We start from the raw sequence: 21,802 nt of genomic DNA, 5'->3' as shown, positions 1-21,802 counted from the left end.
TTTTGTGAAAACCGGCTCAGACGCTGTGCTGGTCAGGCTCTGGCAGAATTACCAGAATGGGTTAGTTCAAAACACTAAATTCGCGCTAAAGAACCTTAGCAGCACGCGTCTGAGGGGATGAGGTAAGGAGGGCGTAACTAGTGGCCATTCTGCTGGTGGAGAGTCATAAAACGGTAACACGGACCGGTAATAGCTAACTAATATACTCTCTTGTAATGTCATTGCTGTGGATATGCTTGAGCTTTTTGATTGATGATCCTTTGATAATGCTACCAAAGCAACAGGGCAATATCCAGTTCTAGATACCCTCAAGACAGCATACTCCTGAGAGGGGTCTAGTGTACACCGTATTCAGGCTGTTTTATGATGGCGACACAGACAAGGGGGCGGTCTAGCCGGCGTCGTACCACAATACGCAGGTATACCGATGATGCTTTTGAAGAGGCTGACTTGGACCCAGAAAAATCTGCATCAGAGAGAGAACTTGACAGGGAAAATGCATCGGATGAGGACTTCTTAGAAGAAGAGAATGGGCGGTGCACAGCGGAGGATGAAGCAGTTGATGGTACGGATCCCGTTGGACATGTTAGGCGGGAGACTGATGGATATAGATTTCGATGAAGCTGGCTCAGTGGCAGGATCGAATGTTAATATCCAAAAAGGAATGCGGCGGAAGGACCACCCACGGGAGAGCCGGAATGCGGTGCATTCTCGAGGCCTGATTAAGCCAGCCGAACACACTTCAAAGCCCACACATATCAAATTAACCTTTGGGTCTGGTGCTGAGGATATTCTTCCAGCCGTATATGTACGAGACCACTGGGCATCTGGAAGAGATTCTACCTTTCCCAGTGCCAAAAGTCTTCGTGCAGCGCATGATGACTCTTTGTATGGAATTGGCGCCTCATTTTGCCATGATAGTGCGAAAATACTAATAGAGTCAACAAAGGCCTGGGATTGGTACTATGAAAATACAGTTGGGGGTAGTCTGCTACAACGGCAAAAGGTCCAGGTTCTAGATGGCAGTGAAGGGCTAAAATATGTCCCCAAAGAAAAACACACGAAGCATACGGTTCTGACGGGTCCGTTTGGGAAGCAAAAAGCATTCCACCTAGGTAACAATGAATCATTTGATTTCGGATTAGCCTGGGAAAAGTTGGAATTAAAAGATGGTAAACGAGGGCGGCCGAAAAAACATGCTAAAGTATCCACTCATTCCGCCATCCCGGAAGAAAGTCGCAATGGCGGCTCTTCTATGGCCGAGGAAGGTGGGCGGATTCGCGAGGGCTGGATCATCAACTTGGGGAACAAGATACAATGCATTGCATGGGCGCCTAATCATCCAGGAACAACCCAATATCTTGCAGTTGCAGTTCCTCTCCTGGAATCCCAAAAGACCGCAGCGGGCGATGAAAAGGTTACCGGGGCGCCTGCGTTCACACCCTCCCCACCATATCCTGCAGCAATCCAGATATGGTCCTTTGAGGCAAAAAAGGAGACTGCAATCCCTCAAACCCTGGATATGAGTGTTAAGCCAAAATTGCGCTTAGTTATATGCTCGGACTTCGGTGACGTGAGACGCCTTGAATGGTGCCCTATGCCACGGAAATTTCGTCCAGCGGATACCTCTGAGGAGGAAGTCAACATCGGCCTCCTAGCAGGAATTTGGGGTGACGGAAGTGTCAAAGTTTTAGACGTCCGTCTCCGAAAACCCCCCCCCGAAACCCAATGGAGTACGTCTCTTGTCTATCTGGACTAGAAAAAAACACTAACCTTATACATAGTTAAAATCAACGCTCCTATGTTTCAAGCAAAGCCTCCGTCCTCAATGTGCACTTGTCTTACCTGGTTATCCCCAAGTGATCTGGCAATTGGATGCTCCGATGGATTTGTTGGAGTTTGGAGTCTCATTATGGCCAGCAAAGACTTTCAACGGTATTCGGCGCCCTATATATTTGCACCAATTCATACTTCCTACGTTCTGCAAATCGTCGCGGCCTACCCAGCTCACCCGCATTTACTTGGCTGTAGTTGCATTGATGGTCAGATGAAAATGTTTTCTCTTCTCGATCCTCTGGTTGATATTGTTGAGGGGGTTAGAATGCGAATGGGCACGGCAAACCTGTCGTACTCACCGATGTTTCAAGCATTTGTGACAACAGATGAGGCCGACTTTGTTCGTCTGCTGCCAGCTCGTCGTTTCTTTTCAACAATATCAGCGCTTCGTTCTACTTCCAGCACTACTACATTGGCACCCTGCAGCCCTTGCCACCCCTCTATCCTTGTTGGCAACGCGGGAGGTGTGGTTATGGCGACCAACCCACTAAGGAGGCTGCTGAATTCAAAGAACAAACATTTTCAGCAGACCTGGTTCTCTCATGAATGGGTGCATGCTAAAGATGATCCACACGATGAAAGGCTCGGGGCCAGCAGATTCTATGATGGCTACAAAGCGGAGAGCGTAAATTTGTTGAGGAGCGCAACTCAAGGAGGCCTAGCAAACAACGTCATTATTGTATACGAAAACGAGACTGCCGTTACTGCCATTGCCTGCAATCCCAACGAACAGTGTGCCGGATGGGCATGCGCAGGAACAGGGTGTGGGTTGCTTCGAGTGGAAGATCTGGCTCTTCGGCCACTGGCCTAGAACGTTGTTCGACTTGAAAACAATAAAGTTTTGGAAGATTAAGCGGCTCAATATTTCTCCGCTTACAAGTGACGCCAAGACCATATAATTATATAATCACGGCTCGCAGTTACCATTTATCCGGTGTTTTTATGATTCTTCTTATCTCGATGTCTCTTTGTGCTTTGCTACGCTGTGCTGCGTGAATACATACGCGGCATGTGGATTCGAAGATCCCAAGTTGCCACAAGAAAGGCAAATCTTTTGTTTTTGAACAAATTTGAAGATGAGCTGGTAATTGCCAGTTTACGCGGCCCATCTGGCCTATTAAAATGTGAGGGGCTGGGGCTGGGGCATCCCAACCACCCACATAACCAGCCAGAAGACGGGAGATTACGCGACCTCAAAACCACGGCTTAAGTATCTTCAATGCGATGTTCAAGCCCGTATTTCTTTTTTCCCTTGAGGCTCCTTTTGGTTTCCGCTTTTGCTGCAGCTCTATTGCTTCAATTCCCACAGCAGATTGAAACAGAAGCCATTTATTTATCCCCATTATTGGCTTGTCGCTAGCAACTGTTTTAACTCATCATGAAGTTTCACTGTTTGATGGCTTCAGGCCTTGTTCTAAATTTCCTCGCGAACGCACTGCCACTCTCACAAATAGATTCAACTCACTTGCCTTATGAGCCGAGACGCCTATCATATTCGGTTGTGCAAGTTGATGGAGGACCTAGCGCTGTCGAAACTGATGATACCCCAAATGTCGTTACTGTTCCCGTGCCAGCGCCCCCTACGACCAGAACCGTCCTTTCGACTGTGACTTTGCATCCGACACCTTCAATCAGCCCCCCAGAAACTCCCAGTAGCTCCGAGGCGCCCACCGCAGCAAAACCAACTCCAACGATGCACACAACTGTAACGACCGGAATGACAACGCATAGCGAACCGAACTCCCCATTTCCCACGCCGATTTTGTCCTCCTCGTGCACTCTCTCGGAGGTCTACTCTACTCCAACAGCTTTACCACCTGTCTCAACCGATCTGTTACCTTTGCCCTCGGAGGTCCACTCTACTCCAACAGCTTTACCACCTGTCTCAACCGATCTGTTACCTTTGCCCTCGGAGGCCTACTCTACTACCACAGCTTTGCCACCTATTTCAACCGATCTATTACCTTTGCCTTCGGCAGCTTCCATGGGCATATCCATAGAGCATACGCCCTCGCACACAAATAGCTCTCGCCTGGTTTTCCACCCACCCAAGCTAACACCTCTTCCTTTAATATGAACAGTACACAGGACTTGGTGTGTTCCTTTTTCAAGCAGCCAAAACTATTATTTTCGGTACATTTGCATGACTTGTATTATTATTGCTATTTTTGGGGCAGCGATCAAGGTGTTTGATGGGAGTCTGGGCATTGGGGGATCATGTCTCGGAAATTGGATTGAAATTAGCATCGCATCTGGTGGCCTAGAACAGTGGGCTGGATTTTGTTTCATGTGCTTAACGTCAGATAGATTACTCTTTAGATAATGTACTCAATTGACCCTATGAAGGAGCCCATGAAGTTTAATATTTATTTAGCTGCCTAAACTCTTGACCTGGCAGGTGGATGGTGTATCCGCAAATCTCAGCGCTCAGCTGCTGCTCAGCCGAAGGAGACTGTTAAAATGAACTATTCTCTTGTGGTATTGTCGTCGCCTTTGTAGCGAGCGAGTTGCGCGGGCCAGCCGAACTACATATGTCACTGGTTGGCATTGTTTGTAGCACATCCGACTACACAGCCGATCACGCATTCCAGCCCACGCCAAAGCACTGCCATCAATTGCCAATCGCACACACCGACCTCTGACCATTCAAACCCACCTTCTCTCGCTCAAACAGAGTCTCCTCGCATTTCGTATTCTATTGCCTGAGCACCTCCCCACCAGACACCATGGCCAGCGGGCCACACGCCGCCGAAGACCAGGGCCACCTGCTCGAGGATGCTCTCGGCGTTGTCCGGCAGCAGTCGCTGATGATGCGACGATGTCTGGAAACTCCTGGGAAGCTGATGGATGCTCTGAAATGCGCGTATGTATTCCCCTTGTTTGCTTCGGGCTCCTACTTTGAATCGACCTGCTGACGACTCCCAGCTCTACGTTGATTTCGGAGCTTCGCACGCCCAGCTTACCCCCAAAACAATACTATGAGCTATATATGGCCGTATTCGATGCGCTTCGTCACTTGTCCGACTATCTTCGTGACAGCCACCCGGTGAACCACCTAGCCGACTTGTACGAACTCGTGCAATATGCTGGCAACATCATTCCCCGCCTCTACCTCATGATCACGGTTGGCACCGTATATATGGCGATTCCGGATGCGCCGGTCAAGGAAATTATGAAAGATATGATGGAAATGAGCCGAGGCGTGCAACATCCAGTGCGCGGCCTCTTTTTGAGATACTACCTGTCTGGCCAGGCTCGGGATCATTTGCCAAGTGGCACTGGAGATGGCCCTCAGGGAAACGTTCAAGATTCAATCAATTTTATTTTGACCAATTTCGTTGAAATGAACAAGTTGTGGGTTCGATTTCAGCATCAAGGACACTCGCGGGAGCGGGAGCAGAGAACTCAGGAGAGACGGGAACTTGAAGTATTAGTTGGCAGTAATTTGGTTCGCCTGAGCCAATTAGTGGATTTAGAAACCTATAAATCTGTGATATTGCAGCCACTTTTGGAGCAAGTCGTTCAATGTCGAGATGTGCTGGCTCAAGAGTATCTACTAGAAGGTGAGTCTATTCGTCAAACAGCAGCTCGAGCTAATATTAACGTTTTCTTTTTTGGATAGTGATAACAAAAGCCTTCCCCGACGAATACCACCTTCATACCCTTGATACTTTACTCACTGCTATTTCGAGACTAAACCCACATGTCGATATGAAAAAAATCGTCATTGGTTTAATGGATAGGTTGTCGTCATATGCGAGCCGTGAACCTGAGAGTAATAACACTCCTGAAGCTAAAAGAGAAGCTGAAGAAGAAGCCACGCGAAGATTACTGGAACGTGTCAAGATATCCAAGGAGAATGAGCGGATCGAGAGTACTGACGCCAAACCGGGTGATTCAGTCCAGCCAGAAGGCGTCGATAAGGAAGACGGCAACCAGGAATCCAAGTTAGAGAAGGAGCCCGAGGCAACAGTACCAACGAAAGAGGAGACGACTGATGATACCGATGCGCCCAAGCCAATGTTACCTGGAGATATCAAGCTCTATGAAATATTTTATGAGCAGGTGATAAACTTGGTAAAAACTAGATCATTACCCATCCAGGATACCATTGCCCTCTTAGGCTCTCTTATAAACCTCGCACTGTAAGTTACTGGTTAAAACTTTCAGATCTAAGCTAACCTCGAATTATTAGAAATATATATCCGAATAGACTAGGTTGCGCTACCCAGTATTGCTGAGCTTGGTATAGAACTAACTGGCCGTGTAGAATATGTTGATCAAGTTCTTGACTTTGCGACCAAAAAAACGCTAGAATATGCTGACAGCGCTGACCTACACTCGGCCCCGGCACAGTCTAGCCTTCTTAACCTGCTCCTAGCTCCTGTTAACTCGTATACCTCGATATTTACGCCATTGTCGCTCCCGAACTATATTCCCCTATACGCTGCGCAATCCTACCCAACTCGAAGAGCTGTTGCTGGAGACATTGCTCGCAAAATTTTGAACAATAACATCTGGATCAGGACAATGGAGAACCTTAATAATGTCCTTCAAATCCTGAAAGTTCTGATCAAAGAAGGAATGCAGCAGCCACTGGGTTATCCTGGAGTTTCGTCACAACGGCGTGGAGAAACGGATGAGACGATTGAGGAACAAGGATGGCTTGCACGGATTGTGCACTTTATTCAGGCTCCTGACAATGAGACTCAGTTCAAGGTTAGATCTTTTCTAACTTAAGACTTCTTTGTTTTGCTAATGTTATTCAGCTCCTTCAAAAAACAAAAACAGCATATACGGACGGAAACGAGAGGATCCGATATACCACCCCCCCTCTTATCACCGCGTCGCTGAAATTAGCTAGAAATCTTAAAAAACGAGAGCATTTCGAAGATAACTTCCAATCACAGTCTACGGCACTGTTCAGATTCATGCATCAGTGCGTGAGCACTCTATATCAACGTGTTAATTCAGGATGCGCGGATCTTTCATTACGTCTCTTCGTTTTCTGCGGGCAAGTTGCTGATGAGGTTGGATTTGAGGAATTTAGCTATGAATTCTTTGCACAGGCATTCACAGTATATGAGGATTCGATTAGTGATTCAAGAGCGCAGTTTCAAGCTGTCTGCATTCTTATCAGTGCACTATACGGAACACGACACTTTACAAGAGAAAATTATGACACCCTAATTACTAAGGCTGCCTTGCATGGAAGCAAGTTACTGAAGAAGCCGGACCAATGTCGCGCAGTTTATCTTGCTAGTCATCTTTGGTGGGTTATGGATGGCCCTCAGAAAGAAGGAGAGGAGCCAAAAGTGGTATGTAATTCCAATGTTCCTTCTATCTCTGCCGGAGCTTCATTCTGAAGTGATACTGTTTCTAATACCCGTTTTTTTCTGTTTTACAGGTATATCGCGACGGAAAACGAGTTTTAGAATGTCTTCAACGTGCTCTCCGCGTGGCCGATGCCTGCATGGACACTGCTGTCTCTGTTGAACTCTTCATTGAAATCCTCAATCGCTACGTCTACTACTTTGACCAGCAAAACGAGAGCGTCACTACGAAATATCTCAATGGGCTCATCGAGCTTATTCACTCCAATCTCCAGACCAACCAAGTCGACGGAAACGTTAACTCAAGCCTAGACAACCCCAAACGGCATTTCCAGCGTACCTTGGATTATATAAAATCGAGAGGATATGAAGGCGTCGTCACAGAGGCAGCCATGTGAAAACAGCTTTTTCATTTGGTAGCTACATTGATTGCGTTACCCATGAATCTATTAGAGATGTATGCAAACATGCGCTGGACACCGCCAGCCTTTGTATAACAGTCTGCCCTTCTCTGCGGTGGTCGTTTTTCGTTGCTTTTTAGCCGAATTGTATATTTATTTCTCGCAGTACAGAAGGACACACTTAAAAAGATTGTTTAAAAATTTGGCAGTCGAACAAAGTTCAATTTCATTTCTCCACGCCTCATGCATGGGATACGTGAAAATATGATATCCCTTGACAGCTAGCCTGCTGTCGGTTGCCTGCCAGAATGCCTGCCTTCCTTGCGTAGTACAGTACATGAAAGTTCATACCCCAAGTAGCGGCTTGAAAATGAAAGAAAAAAAAAAACATAAAAGAAGAGAAGAAGTTGAAAGAATTCGTAACAACCAGCTTAAAATGCAGAGCAACAAAGGCGGCCAAACACGGGCAGCATGGTGGGTCGAAAGGAATAAAGAACGCCAGTAATCTTAGTAGAAAAATCGAAAGGCATGGTGTATGAGAGAGGGGTAGAGTTGTTGAAGTTTATGCTAGCATTGCCGGAGCATTAAGTGAAGACATAAGGATAGAATCATTAGCAGAGGAGGAACGACGTGATGAAGCGGGTGACTTTTTCATTGGCTCTTTAGAAACCAAATGACCTAGAAACCCGATGTGGGGGAGGTATTTGACGGAGCAAAGTGCCTTGAACCGCTTCCAGGAGCAGCGAGTACGCTATTGGCGGGCACGGGGCTGCCAATGTCCCCAGGTACCATACTTCCACGGCTGCTCGATGTTATGCTGTTATTATCCGGTTCGAACTTAACAAATGTACCTGCAGAGCCTTCATCTTTGATGACAAAGGAACCACCTCCATTATGTGAGTCGCCTTCCGTGTCGCATATCTCTAACATCTCCTCAAGTACAACTGGAGCATCTCTTGGAGAATTTGAGAGTTCAACTAAGCGTAGAAGTTCTCTAACATTGTGGTATGCGGATGCGTCCGTACCGCTAGCGGCATTTAATTGCTTGCAAGCTTGGATTATCGATAATCGAATTGCAACAGGCCGAGATGTGTGTACACGATGCGATCTAGAAAGACTACCGAAAGGACTAGTTGACCAACAAGGGCCTATTTCAACAAGTCAGCAATCTAACTTATCATATGACTAGTAACATTTAATTTACCTGCACTGGGCCCCCATGAAGGTGCGGATGTGAATCCCGGAGGCCCAAACACATTATGTGGTGCCCAGCCAGCTGCAGAGCCAGGTGCCCCCAAGGGAAAATGAGGTTTAGAGCCTATAGTGCAATTGTTACAGATGAGTTCGTCTCGGTTAGCTGGGGCAGACTTACTGCCAATAGGATCGCCAAGGAGACTGGAGCTTCCCAAAGGACGTCTTGACGATAGCGGTAGGCCTGGTGGGATTACTCTGGACAAATTTTGGGGCGGAGTTGATGTGAGAGGGATGTCGCTATCATCGAGCAAGGCACTACTTCCAAGTTGAGCACTGAGCTCGTCGATCTCTTGGTGGTTCGTCTTCGATTCACTGTTCTTATGTTGATCGTGGGGCACCGTGCTGGCGGGTCGCTGAATAGGGGCAGGGCGCGAAATAGGCTGGTTTTCAAGTGGGCTTTTGTCGAAAGAGAGCGAAGGTTGCCGAACGTGTGCGAAAGATGTTGCTGGAGTCTGCACAGCCGGGGACTGCTGCGCAGGTGCAGATCCAGTACCTCCAGATGGGTGGAATGGGAGAGATCCATGGACACCGTCTATGGGAAACCCACGCCCTTGGCCAAAAGGTCTAGGAGCAGCTATTCCGGGGGGAAGTGGGATGCTCTCTGGAGCAACAAAGCCTCGAAATTGGTCTCCAACCGGGCGATTTTGATTTGGATATCCAGACACGTCAGACCCCATGGAGATGCGAGGACCTAGTAATGGAAGGCCTTCGAGACCGGGAGGCATCTCATATAGCCCTTGCATAGGGTTAATGAAGCTCATCTTGCGGGGACTACGATTGGCGCCTATCGGAGAGAGCGGTGCTGCAGGCTGTGGGTGATGCAAGGACGGAGGCTGTGAGGTTCCTTTTCCCATCATTAGGCTGGTAGAGGTCGAGTGAGTGCCCGTTGGCCCAGGAGAAACGTGTAGAATGTCGGTGTTTGCTACCTGTGATCTTGGTGACGAAGCGTGAGAGTCCTGCTGGGAAGATTGTCGCTGACGCATGGGCGTTGGGGCTTTGGGAACGACGGGCGTGGCAACTTGGAAATGGGGGGACTGGGTGTTGGCTGGGCCCTGAGTATGATGCAATCCCGGAGGCAGATGGGCTGGCCCGGATTGCGATGCTCGTTTGGCTGCCTGGACAGCCGCCGCCTGAGCCGCAACCTGCTGAGCCGCCTGTTCTTCCAGTCGGGCGCGTTCCTTGGCTTCACGATCTGCCTTGGCTGCCGCCTCCTTTTCTCGCCTGGTTTTTTCTTCTCGTGCCTTTCGCTCACGCTCCTCTTTGGCTTTCTTTTCACGCGCTTCCTTTTCTTTAGCTTCCTTCTCTTCCCGTTCTTTTCGTTTTGCCTCGTCGCGCTTCTTCTTCTCCCGCTCTTTCTGCTCCCGTTGCTTTCTTTCGGCTTCGGCTTGCCGCTCGCGCTCTTCTTTTAAGCGCTTCTGGCGCTCGGTTTCTTTTCGCAAGCGCTCCTCCTCTTGAGCTTTCTTTTCAGCTTCACGCTTTTTGCGCTGCTCCTCCTTCTTCCGCCGTTGCTCCTCGAGTTTCTTCTCCTCGAGAGCTTTCTGGGCGGCTTCTTCAGCAGCTCGTTCTGCCTCCCGCTTTGCTTTCTCTTCCTCCTTAGCTTGTTTCTGAATGCGCTTTTTGTCCTTTCTCTTTTGAGCTTCGCGGGCTTTCTTTGCTTCACGTTCTTCGTCGAGTCGATTTTCTTCTTCCAACTCTTCGATAAGGCGCTGCTGCCGTTCGTGAGCAATTTTTTCGCGATAAGCAGTTAATACCCGCTGTTCAAACATTCGTGCTGCAAATATTTGAAACATCCTTCTTCCTTCTTCCATGCGTTGCTCTTCGGTCATCGCGTCCTAATATCATCCGTCAGCAGGGAATAGTGATAAATAGTATGTGCGAAAAACGCACCATTTCATCCTCCTCGTATTCTTCTTCCTCCTGACTATCGTAATCTTCCTCCTCTTCGTCATCGTAATCTTCGTCATCTAAAAGCGGACCGTGGTTATGCCCGCCATGGATTGACTGATGTGCCGCAGAAGCAGCAGCGTACTGCGTGTCTTCTTCACGCTGCATTCGTCGCTCAGCTAATTGTTCCATCATATCGATGAAGTGCTTCCCGTCATTCTTCAGCAGATCGTCAGCTACCGTAAGAATTCCGTCTATTGTAAGAAGAGTCAATATTGTTTAAAGGAGTAATAAAAAAGGGGTGCGCTGACCTTTCACGGTTAAGCTATTCCCAAAAGCAAAAAAGTCGGCACGACTTGAGTTGGCAACTTCCTCTAGTTCGTCCTCGCTGTATGGTTCATCGTCCTCCTCGTCCTCGTCGTAATCCTCGTCGGGCTCTTCGTCGTCATCCTGAAGCTCTTGTACTCTACCTCTAGACGGATGATGTGCGCTGGGATGAGAAGGATGTCGATCGAGTGTCCGAATTGGAGTTTGGTACAGCCGTGGAGGTCCACCAAGGGGTAAACCCCCATTTTCGAAAGCTCCTTGCTTGTGGTTTGCATACTGCTCGAGTTCCTCGTAGTATGCGTCATACAAGACTTCTAGTTCTTCCTCAATGGCAGTTCGTTTTCTTCCGCAGACCGTACAACTACACGAGTGCTTTTGTTGCTCCTTCATCTTTCGGAGGACTGCTTCTTTTTCGACCTTGACTAAAGATCGGCGCTCCTCCTCTCCTAGCTGAAGCCAAAATTCTTTTATCCTCTCCCGTTCCTCATGCGTCGATGTGTTCCAAATGCGATCTTTGGTAACCTTGTGGGCAGACCGGTATGCGGAACTTGATAATGGTTGAAGACCGACGGGTCGTGGAAGAGAAGCCGATGGCGTTGACATAGAAGTAGCGCTTCCCTCAGCTTGGTGCGAATGAGACCGGCTTTTCCTATTTTTCTTCTTCTTACCTTTTCGCTTCGTGGAGTCTTGGGATTGAAGCACCATCCCATTTTTATCATATTGGGTAGCAGTGTGTGCGTGTATGAGATACTGAGCTTCATCCTCAGTGTAGTCCGAATCTCCCAGCTCAAAGCTCATATGTTGTCCCTGCGTTGCAGCGCCGCCTGGATCCCCACCATTGTGACTAATGTCGCCATTTTGCGAGGTAGAACCGGCCGAATGATTTAATTGACGCTCGGCAGCCTGACGAGCAGCCAGCTTCTGCCGTCGCTTTTGCTTCTTTCGGTTCACACCCGTCGTTGGCGTCCCGGAGGGTTCCTGGCTGTTTGGGGAGTCTGTACGTGGGTCCGGCGTCGCAGTGGCATTGGGCTTTGCGGGGGCGGCCGAGGTAAATGGCAAGGAAGGCGACAAAGACTTCTTCGTTATGCTGGCGGCAGTAACTTGCTTTGCTGCACCGGCGGGCGGAGCCATTGATCGTTTGGAGTGGGATGGCATGTCGTGATATCACTGGGGGGCGGCTGGGTCGACTCGACGGCCGCGGACGACGGGGGAAAAGAGAGACAGAGCACAGCACACAGCAGCCAGAGGCGGTCCTGCAGGCGGATCGCACGTCAACGAGCGCGAGGGGCGGGAACGGCGGAAAGAGGAAGGCGAGGGCCGGGGCTGGAGGGATGCAGTTTTTAGGTTTGGTTGGCTGGTGCAAAACGCAAAGGAGGCGGATTGGCACGGCGACAGGGCGAGCAGCGGGCGGCAGACAGCGCGTCAGGGGCCGTCGGCAAGCAGGAGAGCCGTCTGGAGACGAGCAGCGGGCGGCGGGCGGGCGTCAGAGGCAGCGGCAGCGATTCACCTTGCGCGGTGGTGGGTGTGGGAATGCGTGCACGCCAGGCAGCGGCTCGCCATTGGCTGAAACGGCAGAAATGCCGCCGGCCGTCCCAAAGCGGTAGGAGCTAGCCGCGCTAAGCGACCGCGCCGCGCCTTGCCCGATCGGGCCTCACCGCCTTGTACTGTACCATTCTGCCGCCGCGCCGACAAAACAGCGCCCGCGGTTGCCGGCGAGGTTCCCCGCCATATAGATTTGGCGGAGGGGCGACTTGCCGTGCCAAATGACGGGCCGCCCTGGCGCGATGTTTCACTCCGCCGTCACATAGCGCCGCCCTTGAAGGCTCTCCTGCGAGACATGGGCCGATTTGCATTGCCGCGGCTCAGCGCCGCCGGCCGCGCAACCCGCGCAATTTACGTGGAAGGACGGTGAAGGGTGCTAATAATAATCACGGCAGCAATAGCCAGCTAAACTAACCGCTAACTATACTCCAGCGTCCAAGCGCCTATCAAGGTTCACTTCCTGCCAAACCTTCATTCCCAATATGGCGGCGATGCAAACACCTATCCATTTCCAGCTGCAACCTAAGCGAGGGAAAACGGGCCATGAAGGGACAAGGTTGAACTTGGCCTGGGCTGCGACAGCAGCGCCTGGGGAAGGGCCGCCGGGCAAGTCAGCCGCCAGCAGACGACCGTTTCCCGCTGGCGCCTCAGGGCTGAGTCCAGCAAGCGAGCATATATGCGCGTGTATGTCAGTCCATCCGTAGGCCCGCCGCCGCGCAACCGCGCGATTGGGCAGCATAAGTGAGTGTGCTGCCCGGAGCCTCGACAGCGGATGGAGTGCCTGGGGGGCTGAGGCCGGCCGTGGCGCGGCGCGCTCCGGAGCTGGTCACGTGCGGCCACCGCCCAACGCAGCCTAGCGCGCCGCCGCGGCCCAGCGGCGGGCAGACACGTACCCCGCTAAACACGGCGGGCGCTAACCGCCGGCGCTGAGTCATGCGGCGCCGCCGCTGTGCCGGCTGAAAGTCTGCAGCGACTCCCCCGTCTTGTTTATTTTCAGCAACGCACCCCGAGCCGGAAGATTTAACCGCTTCGTCGTCCTCGTTGCACGCCGGTCGCTCTCTCGCCTTCCTCGCCGCTCTCTTTCACATAGGCCTTCACGTTGCTAGACTCCGTCCACAGCGTCGTCGGAAGTAGTCTCGCCGCCCCATGCTTCGTATTGGCAATTGACGGCCTTGCCGACGTGATCATCCGCAGACTAACGGCGGCCATTCTGACCCCAAGCCATTTCCTTCGAGGCCGCCAGACCAATAATAAGCCTGATCCCATTCTCAGCCGTCACCCACTCCACAAACGTACGCTCCTTATTTTGCACGTCCCTCAGCCTCGGCCGCTGTTCAGGTATTTACTGCCTAGGGACCCCAACTCCTAGCTGTGAAAATACTCGTCTGGCTGGCCCGTGGTGATTTGGTGTCTCTAGGCGGCGTACTGATAGGTCACAGTTTTGCGAGTCCAGCTCTAGACACTTCATCAGCCTTATCACTTCCTCTTGCTCTCACCCTCCTCAACCTCGTCCTGCGACCCTCTCTCCGCACAACGAACGATTGGACAGTCTAGCCTGGCCAGAAGATTTTGCTAAAACTGCTTGGTATACACTGTGAAAGGCTCAAGCCTTGTTTGAAAGAATGGCCCATCAGCAGGCAGAAAACGTTCTTCGAAGGTAGGCTAGTCAAGAGGCCCTGCACGTGATGTCGCCCTGTATCCTGATACTATCCCCAATCAACATATATTGATAGTTGCTTTCACCTGCAATTACTTAAACACTTGCCTTCTTTCTCCCTGGTGGCCACTCGTTCTCTTCCTGGCGTTGTTACTAAATCTTTCGCGGGAATAGGAAACTCGTTATTATTGGAGATGGAGCTTGCGGCAAAACCAGTCTCCTAAGTGTTTTTACATTAGGTTATTTTCCAACAGTGAGTATTATATCTGGTACTCTACTCATATGTTAACTAACAATTTTTATAGCACTATGTAAGCGCTTTTTACAATCGATTCGCCTCACTATTTCTGCTAACATTGGTGTGTCCATTTTAGGTGCCTACTGTATTTGAAAACTATGTCACAGATTGTCGAGTAGATGGCAGATCGGTGCAGCTGGCATTATGGGACACAGCTGGCCAAGAAGATTATGAGAGACTACGGCCTCTTGCATACTCCAAAGCTCATGTTTTATTAATTGCATTCTCTGTCGATACGCCTGATTCTTTGGAAAACGTGAAACACAAGGTTAGACCATTTGTTTCTTTTTTAACCGTATTTTATGCTAGGAGTTACTAATTCCATATCATAGTGGATTGGAGAAGCGAAGGAGCGCTGTCCAAACGTTCCAATCATACTCGTTGGCCTGAAGAAAGATCTCCGTGAAGATCCTCTCGCTGTTGAAGAAATGAGAAAAAAGTCTCTTCGATTCGTATCGCCAAGGGACGGTAGCGACACAGCCGCCCAAATCGGAGCTAGGAAATATCTCGAGTGTTCGTCTTTAACCGGGGAAGGGGTAGACGACGTTTTCGAGGCCGCCACCCGTGCTGCTTTGGTAACATTTGACGAAGATAACAGGGGGTCTTGTTGTGTCATTTTATAAATCGGATTCGTGTTCGGTCCTTATTCTCCGGCACACCGAAGACCATAAATATTGTCTTACCCACCAATGGATCCAGCCCATCGCCAGGCGCAATAGTCTCTGGTCTTCCTTGCGCCATTTTCCCTGTTTCCATTCGCCCAAAATATCGATTTATATGCAAATAGGGCGAACAAACAAAGAAACAAAAACATGAATCAGGGCTTTCAAAAGTCGGCTGGGATGCGTTGTCTTGAACTCTACCAGGCCATGTCATGCATCAGCGGAGTTGTGGTGTCATTTGTTACGGTTCCTTTTTTCTCGTTTCTCCTTGTGCTATTATATTATTGTTTTCCTACGCTCCCTTCTTGTGTTTTCAATGCAACAGGTTTTTCTTGCGTTGTACAAAGCGGCATGGCTTCCTTGGGCCCTTCTCCCCTTTAATGCCATTTTCATCCGATTCACCCTACATTACATTCTAATCCTTTCTATCGTGTTGCTACCTCTCAGACTTGATCTTCTGCTTGAATCTGTTAATTAAGTATAATTATTGAATATACTACAAGACTCTAGCAATATAACTTACACATTTGGTTGTTTTAATGGGCTCGTGTCGCTGCCTAGGGTTAGTCGAAAAAGAGAATATTATCTTGTACCGGAGATTAGCAGTCTAATATCTTTATTTACCTTATCCAGAGCAATCTAGTCATAACCAGAATCCGAAATACAGCGTGTACTCCGTAGTAATATACATAATTGCAAAATCATATCTTTGATAGAGGAACAGAAGCAACCAAGCATAATGTTCTTCGGTAAACAATAAGAAAACCCATCTATATTAACAGCCCACTGTAAATATCGCAATGAAAGCCAATGGACTTGCTTTAATATCACACTTCGCAATACATGTTCACCTTTTCCAGTCATAATTCCATCCCTCCCGACTTGGGGTCTCCGTCTGCAATCGGCCATACTCGATCGGAATTCCGTCTGTGAAAACGCCTTTCTTATTCATGGAGACTCGAAATAAACGACCCCCGTCGCCCACACCCGTGCGTAGTTCCTCGCATGCATCACGCATGCTGGCGTACATGCGCTCTAGTTCTAAATCCCGAGCTGCCCGGCGCTTGGCCTGGTAGAGGTTCCAGGCACGGTGGATAGTCCAATGGCGGAGAAAGCGGTTTCGAGAGAAGCGAAGTGGGCGAGGGGTGAGAGGGTGGTAGAGGAAGTAGCGGATTAGGGCTGGAGAAGAAGTGATTAGTCGAATCAACTTTTGAAGAGGAAAAAGAGCAAATGATGCTGCTTTCCGGGGGGCGCGGGCAAAACTTACTAACTCTCTGGTCGAGCTTCGCCTTTTCTTTCTTTTCTCGCGGTGTACTGCTCGAGAACGCCTTGCTCGCTTGAATAATTGTCGAACAAGAGGAATCCTTTGTTGATACTTCGGCACAAGTTGGTCGGATGGACGGTCGGATAGGGATTCTGAAAACATTCGCCAGCGAGGCAAGCGTCGGCGATAGATATTGCTTCATAGCGAGAAGGTATTTTAATCCTCAATGGACCGTGAGTTGAGAACCGACTCCCTGGGGGATTGGAGGTCGAGACTTTTGATTTTGGAAGCATGACGCGCCAAGTAAATAGACGCAAGATTAGCTCATCAAATATAGTTAGTTCATACGGCTATTGGCTCATTTAGCCGCGGTATATCTAGCGTGTACTCCGTACTGTGACAAAACATGTGTATATAGAGAACAATCTCAATAGAAGTCGTCGTATCATTTAGATAGCCTTCGTTGAATAGTAATTACACCAGCCAAATCAAAAGTTCCATAACAACCGCCAAAAAAGAAAACCAAAAATGCCAATGCCCTCAAAAGAAATGACACTGGTTCGTGATAGGCCTAGGCAGAGGAAAGCGCTCGATGGAAGTAATAAGAAAAGCCAGGTATATCTTCTATAAATTAAAAAAAGCCGTATGTTCAATGTAGTCACGAGTTAACGACGCGTTTCTGAACCCGGTCATAATTCAATACCCGTCGTTTGCGATGTGCCTGTGCCAGCTTCCATCTGCAATAGAGTACCAATGCATCTTTTAGTAAAACAAATAGGCAGCCTCCAAGAACGCTTCTTCCCCATCTGGTCTGGAGAAAGGTTGCCCGACTTTTATCAAACGATGCTGGCAGTGTTGTCCATGATCTTGGTAGAGTAAATTTTAATAATCCACCCATACCGGCAGAGAGCGCGGGAAAGAACAATGCGCCGAGCACTGTGTCAGCAATACTGCTAGTATCATGGATTAGCTCGTTTTGACGCCGTCCAAGGAACTGATTTTGTGCTTCGCCTGGTGGATTGTCTGCTTGCGCTGCATCCTCTCCTCCTTGAGCAATAGCTTGTATGGCAAAGGGTGGATCTTCGCCTTCTCCAATACCCAATTCCAATTCGAGGCCAATTTCCATCAAAAGCTCATCGCCATTTTCAGGAGCAGGCCTAGGATGTTGGTTACCGTTGTTGTTTTGATTCTGTGCTTCTTGTGTACTTTCCTCGTTCTCCCCCGCCCGAGGTTGAACTTCGGCTATCCATTTCCGTTCTAATTTGCCAAATAGTCTCTCGTATAGTATGCTATAGAATGACTTTGCATATGGAAGTGCCGCGAACGTTACGGACGCACTTGGAGGCCATAAATCCAGATCTACCACAGGCGTATCCCCAGCACGCTGCGTGGCGAAGAATAGTACAGGAATGGCAGGCAGCAAGCTTTCTGCATATCTCGTCCGCGAGAAGATAAGTGTTAAAGGAATAACGGGCAGTCCTAGGTTCACTCTGGGATTCCACCGCCTAGGCCCGCTGTCTAATATTTGTCTTGCCTCCTCTGTTCCAAAAATGAGGTACATTGAATACACCCCATGCGCACAACAGCCAGCCCAGACAGTGCCGGCTAGAGTAAATAGTACCCCTGGTAAAACTAGTCGTCCAGCTAGTTGTTCAATTTTCCGCATCATCTCCACCACAATATTCTTCGGTCTAGCGATGACAATCTCCGATTTGCACTGGGGGCAATTCATTTTTGCCGATCGACCACCGTACCGTCGTGACTTTGGATTCTCTAAGTCTGCTAGCCAATCTAGAAGGCACGCTTCGTGGGCATATAGTGCGCACGGGCAAGGCGATCGCCATTCTGAGTTCAGCGGCGAGTCCTCCGTTTCATCAGTATAACAAATCCAACACTTTTTAGGCTCGTTTTCATTAATTGGAATGGGTGTGGAGGCTGATATATTGCTAGTTTGTGTTTCGGTAGGGCTATCTGCATCACTGGTCTGATCTTCTTGTGAGGAAGATTCGGTAGCTTGCCTGGCCTCTGAATTGGCCAAGTAGGATGAGCTAGGTGGGCAAACTGGGGCAGGTGTAGATTCTTGATCATCGCTAAAGGAGTCCGATGTACTCATATACGAATCAGTTTCGTGGTCAAATGAGCTGTGTTCGCTTTGAGGTTGCTCGGAACTCGGCTGCCGTCGTCGGCCAGTGGAAGTGGACTGAGGCGGAAGTGAAGCCATGGCGTCTCCTGAAGCTTAGCTTGAATTGTCAAAAATATAGTGAGCACAGAAGAGAGTTCCCTGGAAGCTTTCTGTCATCTTCTAAAAGTAATCATAGTATTTAGAACCAGAGCGGAAAGCACAACGCTCACTGCCAGATCTTGCGATCTTCAGCTTACGGAGTACAATTAATCCAAAGCAAACAAACGTCAGAGGCAAATTATCCACGTGACAATTTCCTGCTTATATAAGAAGTTTAATTCCATATACGGAGATGAGATATCACGAAATCCTGTAATCCGTAACGTTTCAGGCACAAGGTAGAATGTCTGAGTACCTATGTACAGAATCAACGTAGTAATAAAGGTAAAATATTCCCCCACTATACTCCATAAGCGCGAAAAGGACAAGTCAAAATAGTTGTTCACATCCCAATTTTTAGCCCCAAGATTAGAAAGCGCGTCCAGCCATAATAAACAGAGATTTTGAAAATGCAAGATCAACACCATGGATATCAGAAATCAGAATACAAAAGGTATCAAGGAGGCACATAAATCCTGGTAAGACTGAAGCTTCAGAAACTGGCAGGACGAAATTTTAGTGTCCAGATCGTTTTTTCCTTAAAGCTTTTCTTTCCTTCTCTTTGGCTACAAACATAAGTTAGCTTGAAACTCCGACTTTAGAGATAGCATACATAGCCTTACCTTCATCGTATACCAAAAATTCATGCAAAGCCTTGCCGGCCGGCACCATAGGCAGGACAGGGACTTTTTTATCCGTAAATACTTCCAGTAGAGCAGGTCCATCACTCTCAAGGAGCCATTTGAGACTTGACTCAACGTCTTCTGGTTTTGAACACCGTCTCGCTTGTACTCCCATAGCCTCTGACAATTTAACAAAGTCGGGGTTCTTTTGATGGGTGTGGGCAAAGCGGTCTTCGTAGAACAGGCTTTGCCATTGAGTAACCATACCCTGTTCTTCATTATTCAAGACGAGCGCCTTAATTCCGATATTGAATTGAGCAGCAGTTGACAATTCAGTAAGGGTCATATTAAACGACGCGTCGCCATCAATGTCAACGACCAAACAATCTGGGCGGGCAACCTTTGCGCCTATAGCTGATGGCAATCCGTAACCCATTGTACCAAGGCCACCAGAAGTGATCATTGTGCGAGGGTGCCTCCACCTGAAATGCTGAGCTGCCCACATTTGATGCTGGCCTACGCCAGTTGTGATGATGGTACGATCTTTCATATGAGATGTGAGGTCGCTAAGTTTTTCAATGACGTATTGTGGTTTAATCAGACCTTCAGGGGTTTGTTTCTCATACAAGGACAAGGGGAATCGAGTTTTCCAGTCGTTGATCTGAGCAAACCATTCAATTCGTTCTGAAACTGGTTTAACCTGAGGAATAAGAAGGGCAAGATTTTCAGCGCAGTCGCCCTCAACTGCTTCTGTAGCCTCAACAACTTTGTTAATGTTCTTCGGCATAACTTCAAAATGTACAATGCCACCACGGCCTTCTTGAGCAGCAGCTTTAGCCTGTGGAGCAAACTTTGCGATATTACCGGTAACACGATCATCAAATCGTGCACCCAGGGCAATGATCAAATCCGCCTCTTGCATTGCCATGTTAGCATACGCTGATCCGTGCATACCAAGCATGTGCAGCGATTTCGAATCAAGCTCGTCAAAACCACCAAGGCCTTGTAATGTAGTCGTTACAGGGATACAGGCCTTATCAGCTAATTCTTTGAGAAGGGCTGGACCGTCAGGGCGAGCAAGAAGACCCTGGCCAACGTAGAGGACAGGCTTCTTGGCGCCGTTTACCAAGTCGGCCACACGTTTGACGGTGGCTTCCATATGTTTTTGGCTCAACTCACGCGCAGCGATGGTTGCGGCACTGGGGTGTAAAGGCAGAGAAGAGGTCATTGGAATCGGCTTTCGCAGAATTCCGGCGGTTACATCCTTGGGTAAATCAACGAGAACAGGTCCAGGTCGACCACTAGTTGCAATTTCAAAGGCCTCCTTGATGCGTCTTGGGAGTTCGGCTACATTCTTCACCATAACGTTCCATTTAGTACAGGCCCTGGAGATCCCGATCACATCTGCTTCTTGAAAGGCATCGGTGCCAATCGCGGTTGTGGGCACCTGACCGCAGAAAACTACCATTGGTGTGCCATCCGAAAGAGCATCTTGCAGTGGCGTCACCACATTCGTCGCTCCGGGTCCGGAAGTGACGAGAACGACGCCGGGCTTTCCTGATGCCCTTGCATAGCCCTGTGCCATATGACCAGCGCCTTGTTCATGTCGTGGGAGTACAAAATCTAAGTGTCTCGAGTTATAGATCGCATCAAAAACAGGTAAGATAGCCCCTCCGGGGTAGCCAACTGCTCTCTATTAGGTGTCGTGTCCGTATTCAATGTAGGCAGCGAATAACTTACAGATATGCTTGACATCCAGTCTTAACATCATTTCATGGAAGATTTCACCGCCGCTTAGTCCAACAAAGCTGCAGAACAATGTTGTCAGTAACCAATTGGGCGGTTAGGCGACATCAGCTGAGGCAACATACGAATCGTCCAATGCAGGGTGTTGTCTGTTTTGAAGTGGTGATACATCTTGACGAGAGTCTTGGTTAAAAGCAGGGCTTGGAATTGGCCTTCCTTCTCTACATCGAAGACGCCGGCCTGTTAGCAATTGAATTGGCCCCAGCATGAGTCACGAGATAAGAGGATCGTACGTTGCAGGAGCACTTGCTGTACTCTGCCCACGTTTTGAGGCTTCTGCAGCTGCGGATTTCTGTGTTGACCGGCGATGAGGGGACAGAGCAGCTAGAATTGGTGTGGAAGAAAATTGCCTCGAGGTGATCTGTGATGGCTTTAAGTGAATGGCGCGCAGGGCGCTCCTCGATGGTCTAATAGACAGCATCTTGATTAAGCGCTTCGAAACAATGAAAAGAACGAGACAAGAAACGAAATACCAAAAGAAGGCAGCAGAGAGAGGACGAGCAGTGGAAGGGTGGAGAGTCGAGGAGCGGGTGAGAGCGCGGGTATGACTCTTTTCACAAGCAATCCTTTTTAAGCCAAATCTTCAGCGGAGCTCGCCCAAGCGAACATCGGCGGATTCTCCGATTTTCGGGCA

The 21,802-nt window shown here is 49.0% G+C and overlaps 8 protein-coding genes across 8 annotated transcripts; 4 read left to right on the top strand and 4 right to left on the bottom strand.

Annotated features, from left to right (window-relative positions):
- Window positions 1-366: 366 nt before the first annotated feature.
- On the top strand, window positions 367-2,647 carry LOZ57_006104 (uncharacterized protein; the record flags this gene model as incomplete). Its single annotated transcript, XM_049255125.1, has 3 exons — window positions 367-565; window positions 612-1,733; window positions 1,785-2,647. The coding sequence occupies 3 exons, from the start codon at window positions 367-369 to the stop codon at window positions 2,645-2,647; spliced, it is 2,184 nt and encodes a 727-aa protein (XP_049105980.1).
- Window positions 2,648-3,214: 567 nt separating this feature from the next.
- On the top strand, window positions 3,215-3,913 carry LOZ57_006103 (uncharacterized protein; the record flags this gene model as incomplete). Its single annotated transcript, XM_049255124.1, has 1 exon — window positions 3,215-3,913. One exon carries the CDS (start codon window positions 3,215-3,217, stop codon window positions 3,911-3,913), a length of 699 nt encoding a protein of 232 aa, XP_049105979.1.
- A 649-nt stretch (window positions 3,914-4,562) lies between these two features.
- On the top strand, window positions 4,563-7,567 carry vps35 (retromer complex subunit Vps35; the record flags this gene model as incomplete). Its single annotated transcript, XM_049255123.1, has 7 exons — window positions 4,563-4,699; window positions 4,762-5,399; window positions 5,459-5,981; window positions 6,032-6,054; window positions 6,107-6,555; window positions 6,606-7,154; window positions 7,244-7,567. The coding sequence occupies 7 exons, from the start codon at window positions 4,563-4,565 to the stop codon at window positions 7,565-7,567; spliced, it is 2,643 nt and encodes an 880-aa protein (XP_049105978.1).
- Window positions 7,568-8,248: 681 nt separating this feature from the next.
- NST1 (Stress response protein nst1) lies at window positions 8,249-12,190 on the bottom strand (the record flags this gene model as incomplete). The annotated part of the gene is made up of 5 exons (XM_049255122.1): window positions 8,249-8,718; window positions 8,775-8,888; window positions 8,943-10,656; window positions 10,712-10,962; window positions 11,020-12,190. 5 exons carry the CDS (start codon window positions 12,188-12,190, stop codon window positions 8,249-8,251), a joined length of 3,720 nt encoding a protein of 1,239 aa, XP_049105977.1.
- Window positions 12,191-14,199: 2,009 nt separating this feature from the next.
- Window positions 14,200-15,155, top strand: RHO2 (Rho GTPase; the record flags this gene model as incomplete). The annotated part of the gene is made up of 5 exons (XM_049255121.1): window positions 14,200-14,234; window positions 14,409-14,487; window positions 14,540-14,545; window positions 14,609-14,800; window positions 14,865-15,155. 5 exons carry the CDS (start codon window positions 14,200-14,202, stop codon window positions 15,153-15,155), a joined length of 603 nt encoding a protein of 200 aa, XP_049105976.1.
- Window positions 15,156-16,041: 886 nt separating this feature from the next.
- LOZ57_006099 (uncharacterized protein) lies at window positions 16,042-16,660 on the bottom strand (the record flags this gene model as incomplete). The annotated part of the gene is made up of 2 exons (XM_049255120.1): window positions 16,042-16,373; window positions 16,462-16,660. 2 exons carry the CDS (start codon window positions 16,658-16,660, stop codon window positions 16,042-16,044), a joined length of 531 nt encoding a protein of 176 aa, XP_049105975.1.
- A 456-nt stretch (window positions 16,661-17,116) lies between these two features.
- Window positions 17,117-18,679, bottom strand: LOZ57_006098 (uncharacterized protein; the record flags this gene model as incomplete). Its single annotated transcript, XM_049255119.1, has 1 exon — window positions 17,117-18,679. The coding sequence occupies one exon, from the start codon at window positions 18,677-18,679 to the stop codon at window positions 17,117-17,119; it is 1,563 nt and encodes a 520-aa protein (XP_049105974.1).
- A 576-nt stretch (window positions 18,680-19,255) lies between these two features.
- ILV2 (Acetolactate synthase, mitochondrial) lies at window positions 19,256-21,589 on the bottom strand (the record flags this gene model as incomplete). The annotated part of the gene is made up of 5 exons (XM_049255118.1): window positions 19,256-19,305; window positions 19,363-21,048; window positions 21,103-21,170; window positions 21,234-21,329; window positions 21,384-21,589. The coding sequence occupies 5 exons, from the start codon at window positions 21,587-21,589 to the stop codon at window positions 19,256-19,258; spliced, it is 2,106 nt and encodes a 701-aa protein (XP_049105973.1).
- Window positions 21,590-21,802: the final 213 nt, after the last annotated feature.

The sequence above is a fragment of the Ophidiomyces ophidiicola genome, assembly GCF_022830035.1.
Source record: "Ophidiomyces ophidiicola strain CBS 122913 chromosome Unknown scaffold_35, whole genome shotgun sequence".
Lineage (NCBI taxonomy): Eukaryota > Fungi > Ascomycota > Eurotiomycetes > Onygenales > Onygenaceae > Ophidiomyces > Ophidiomyces ophidiicola.
This window is presented reverse-complemented; position numbering and strand designations above follow the sequence as displayed.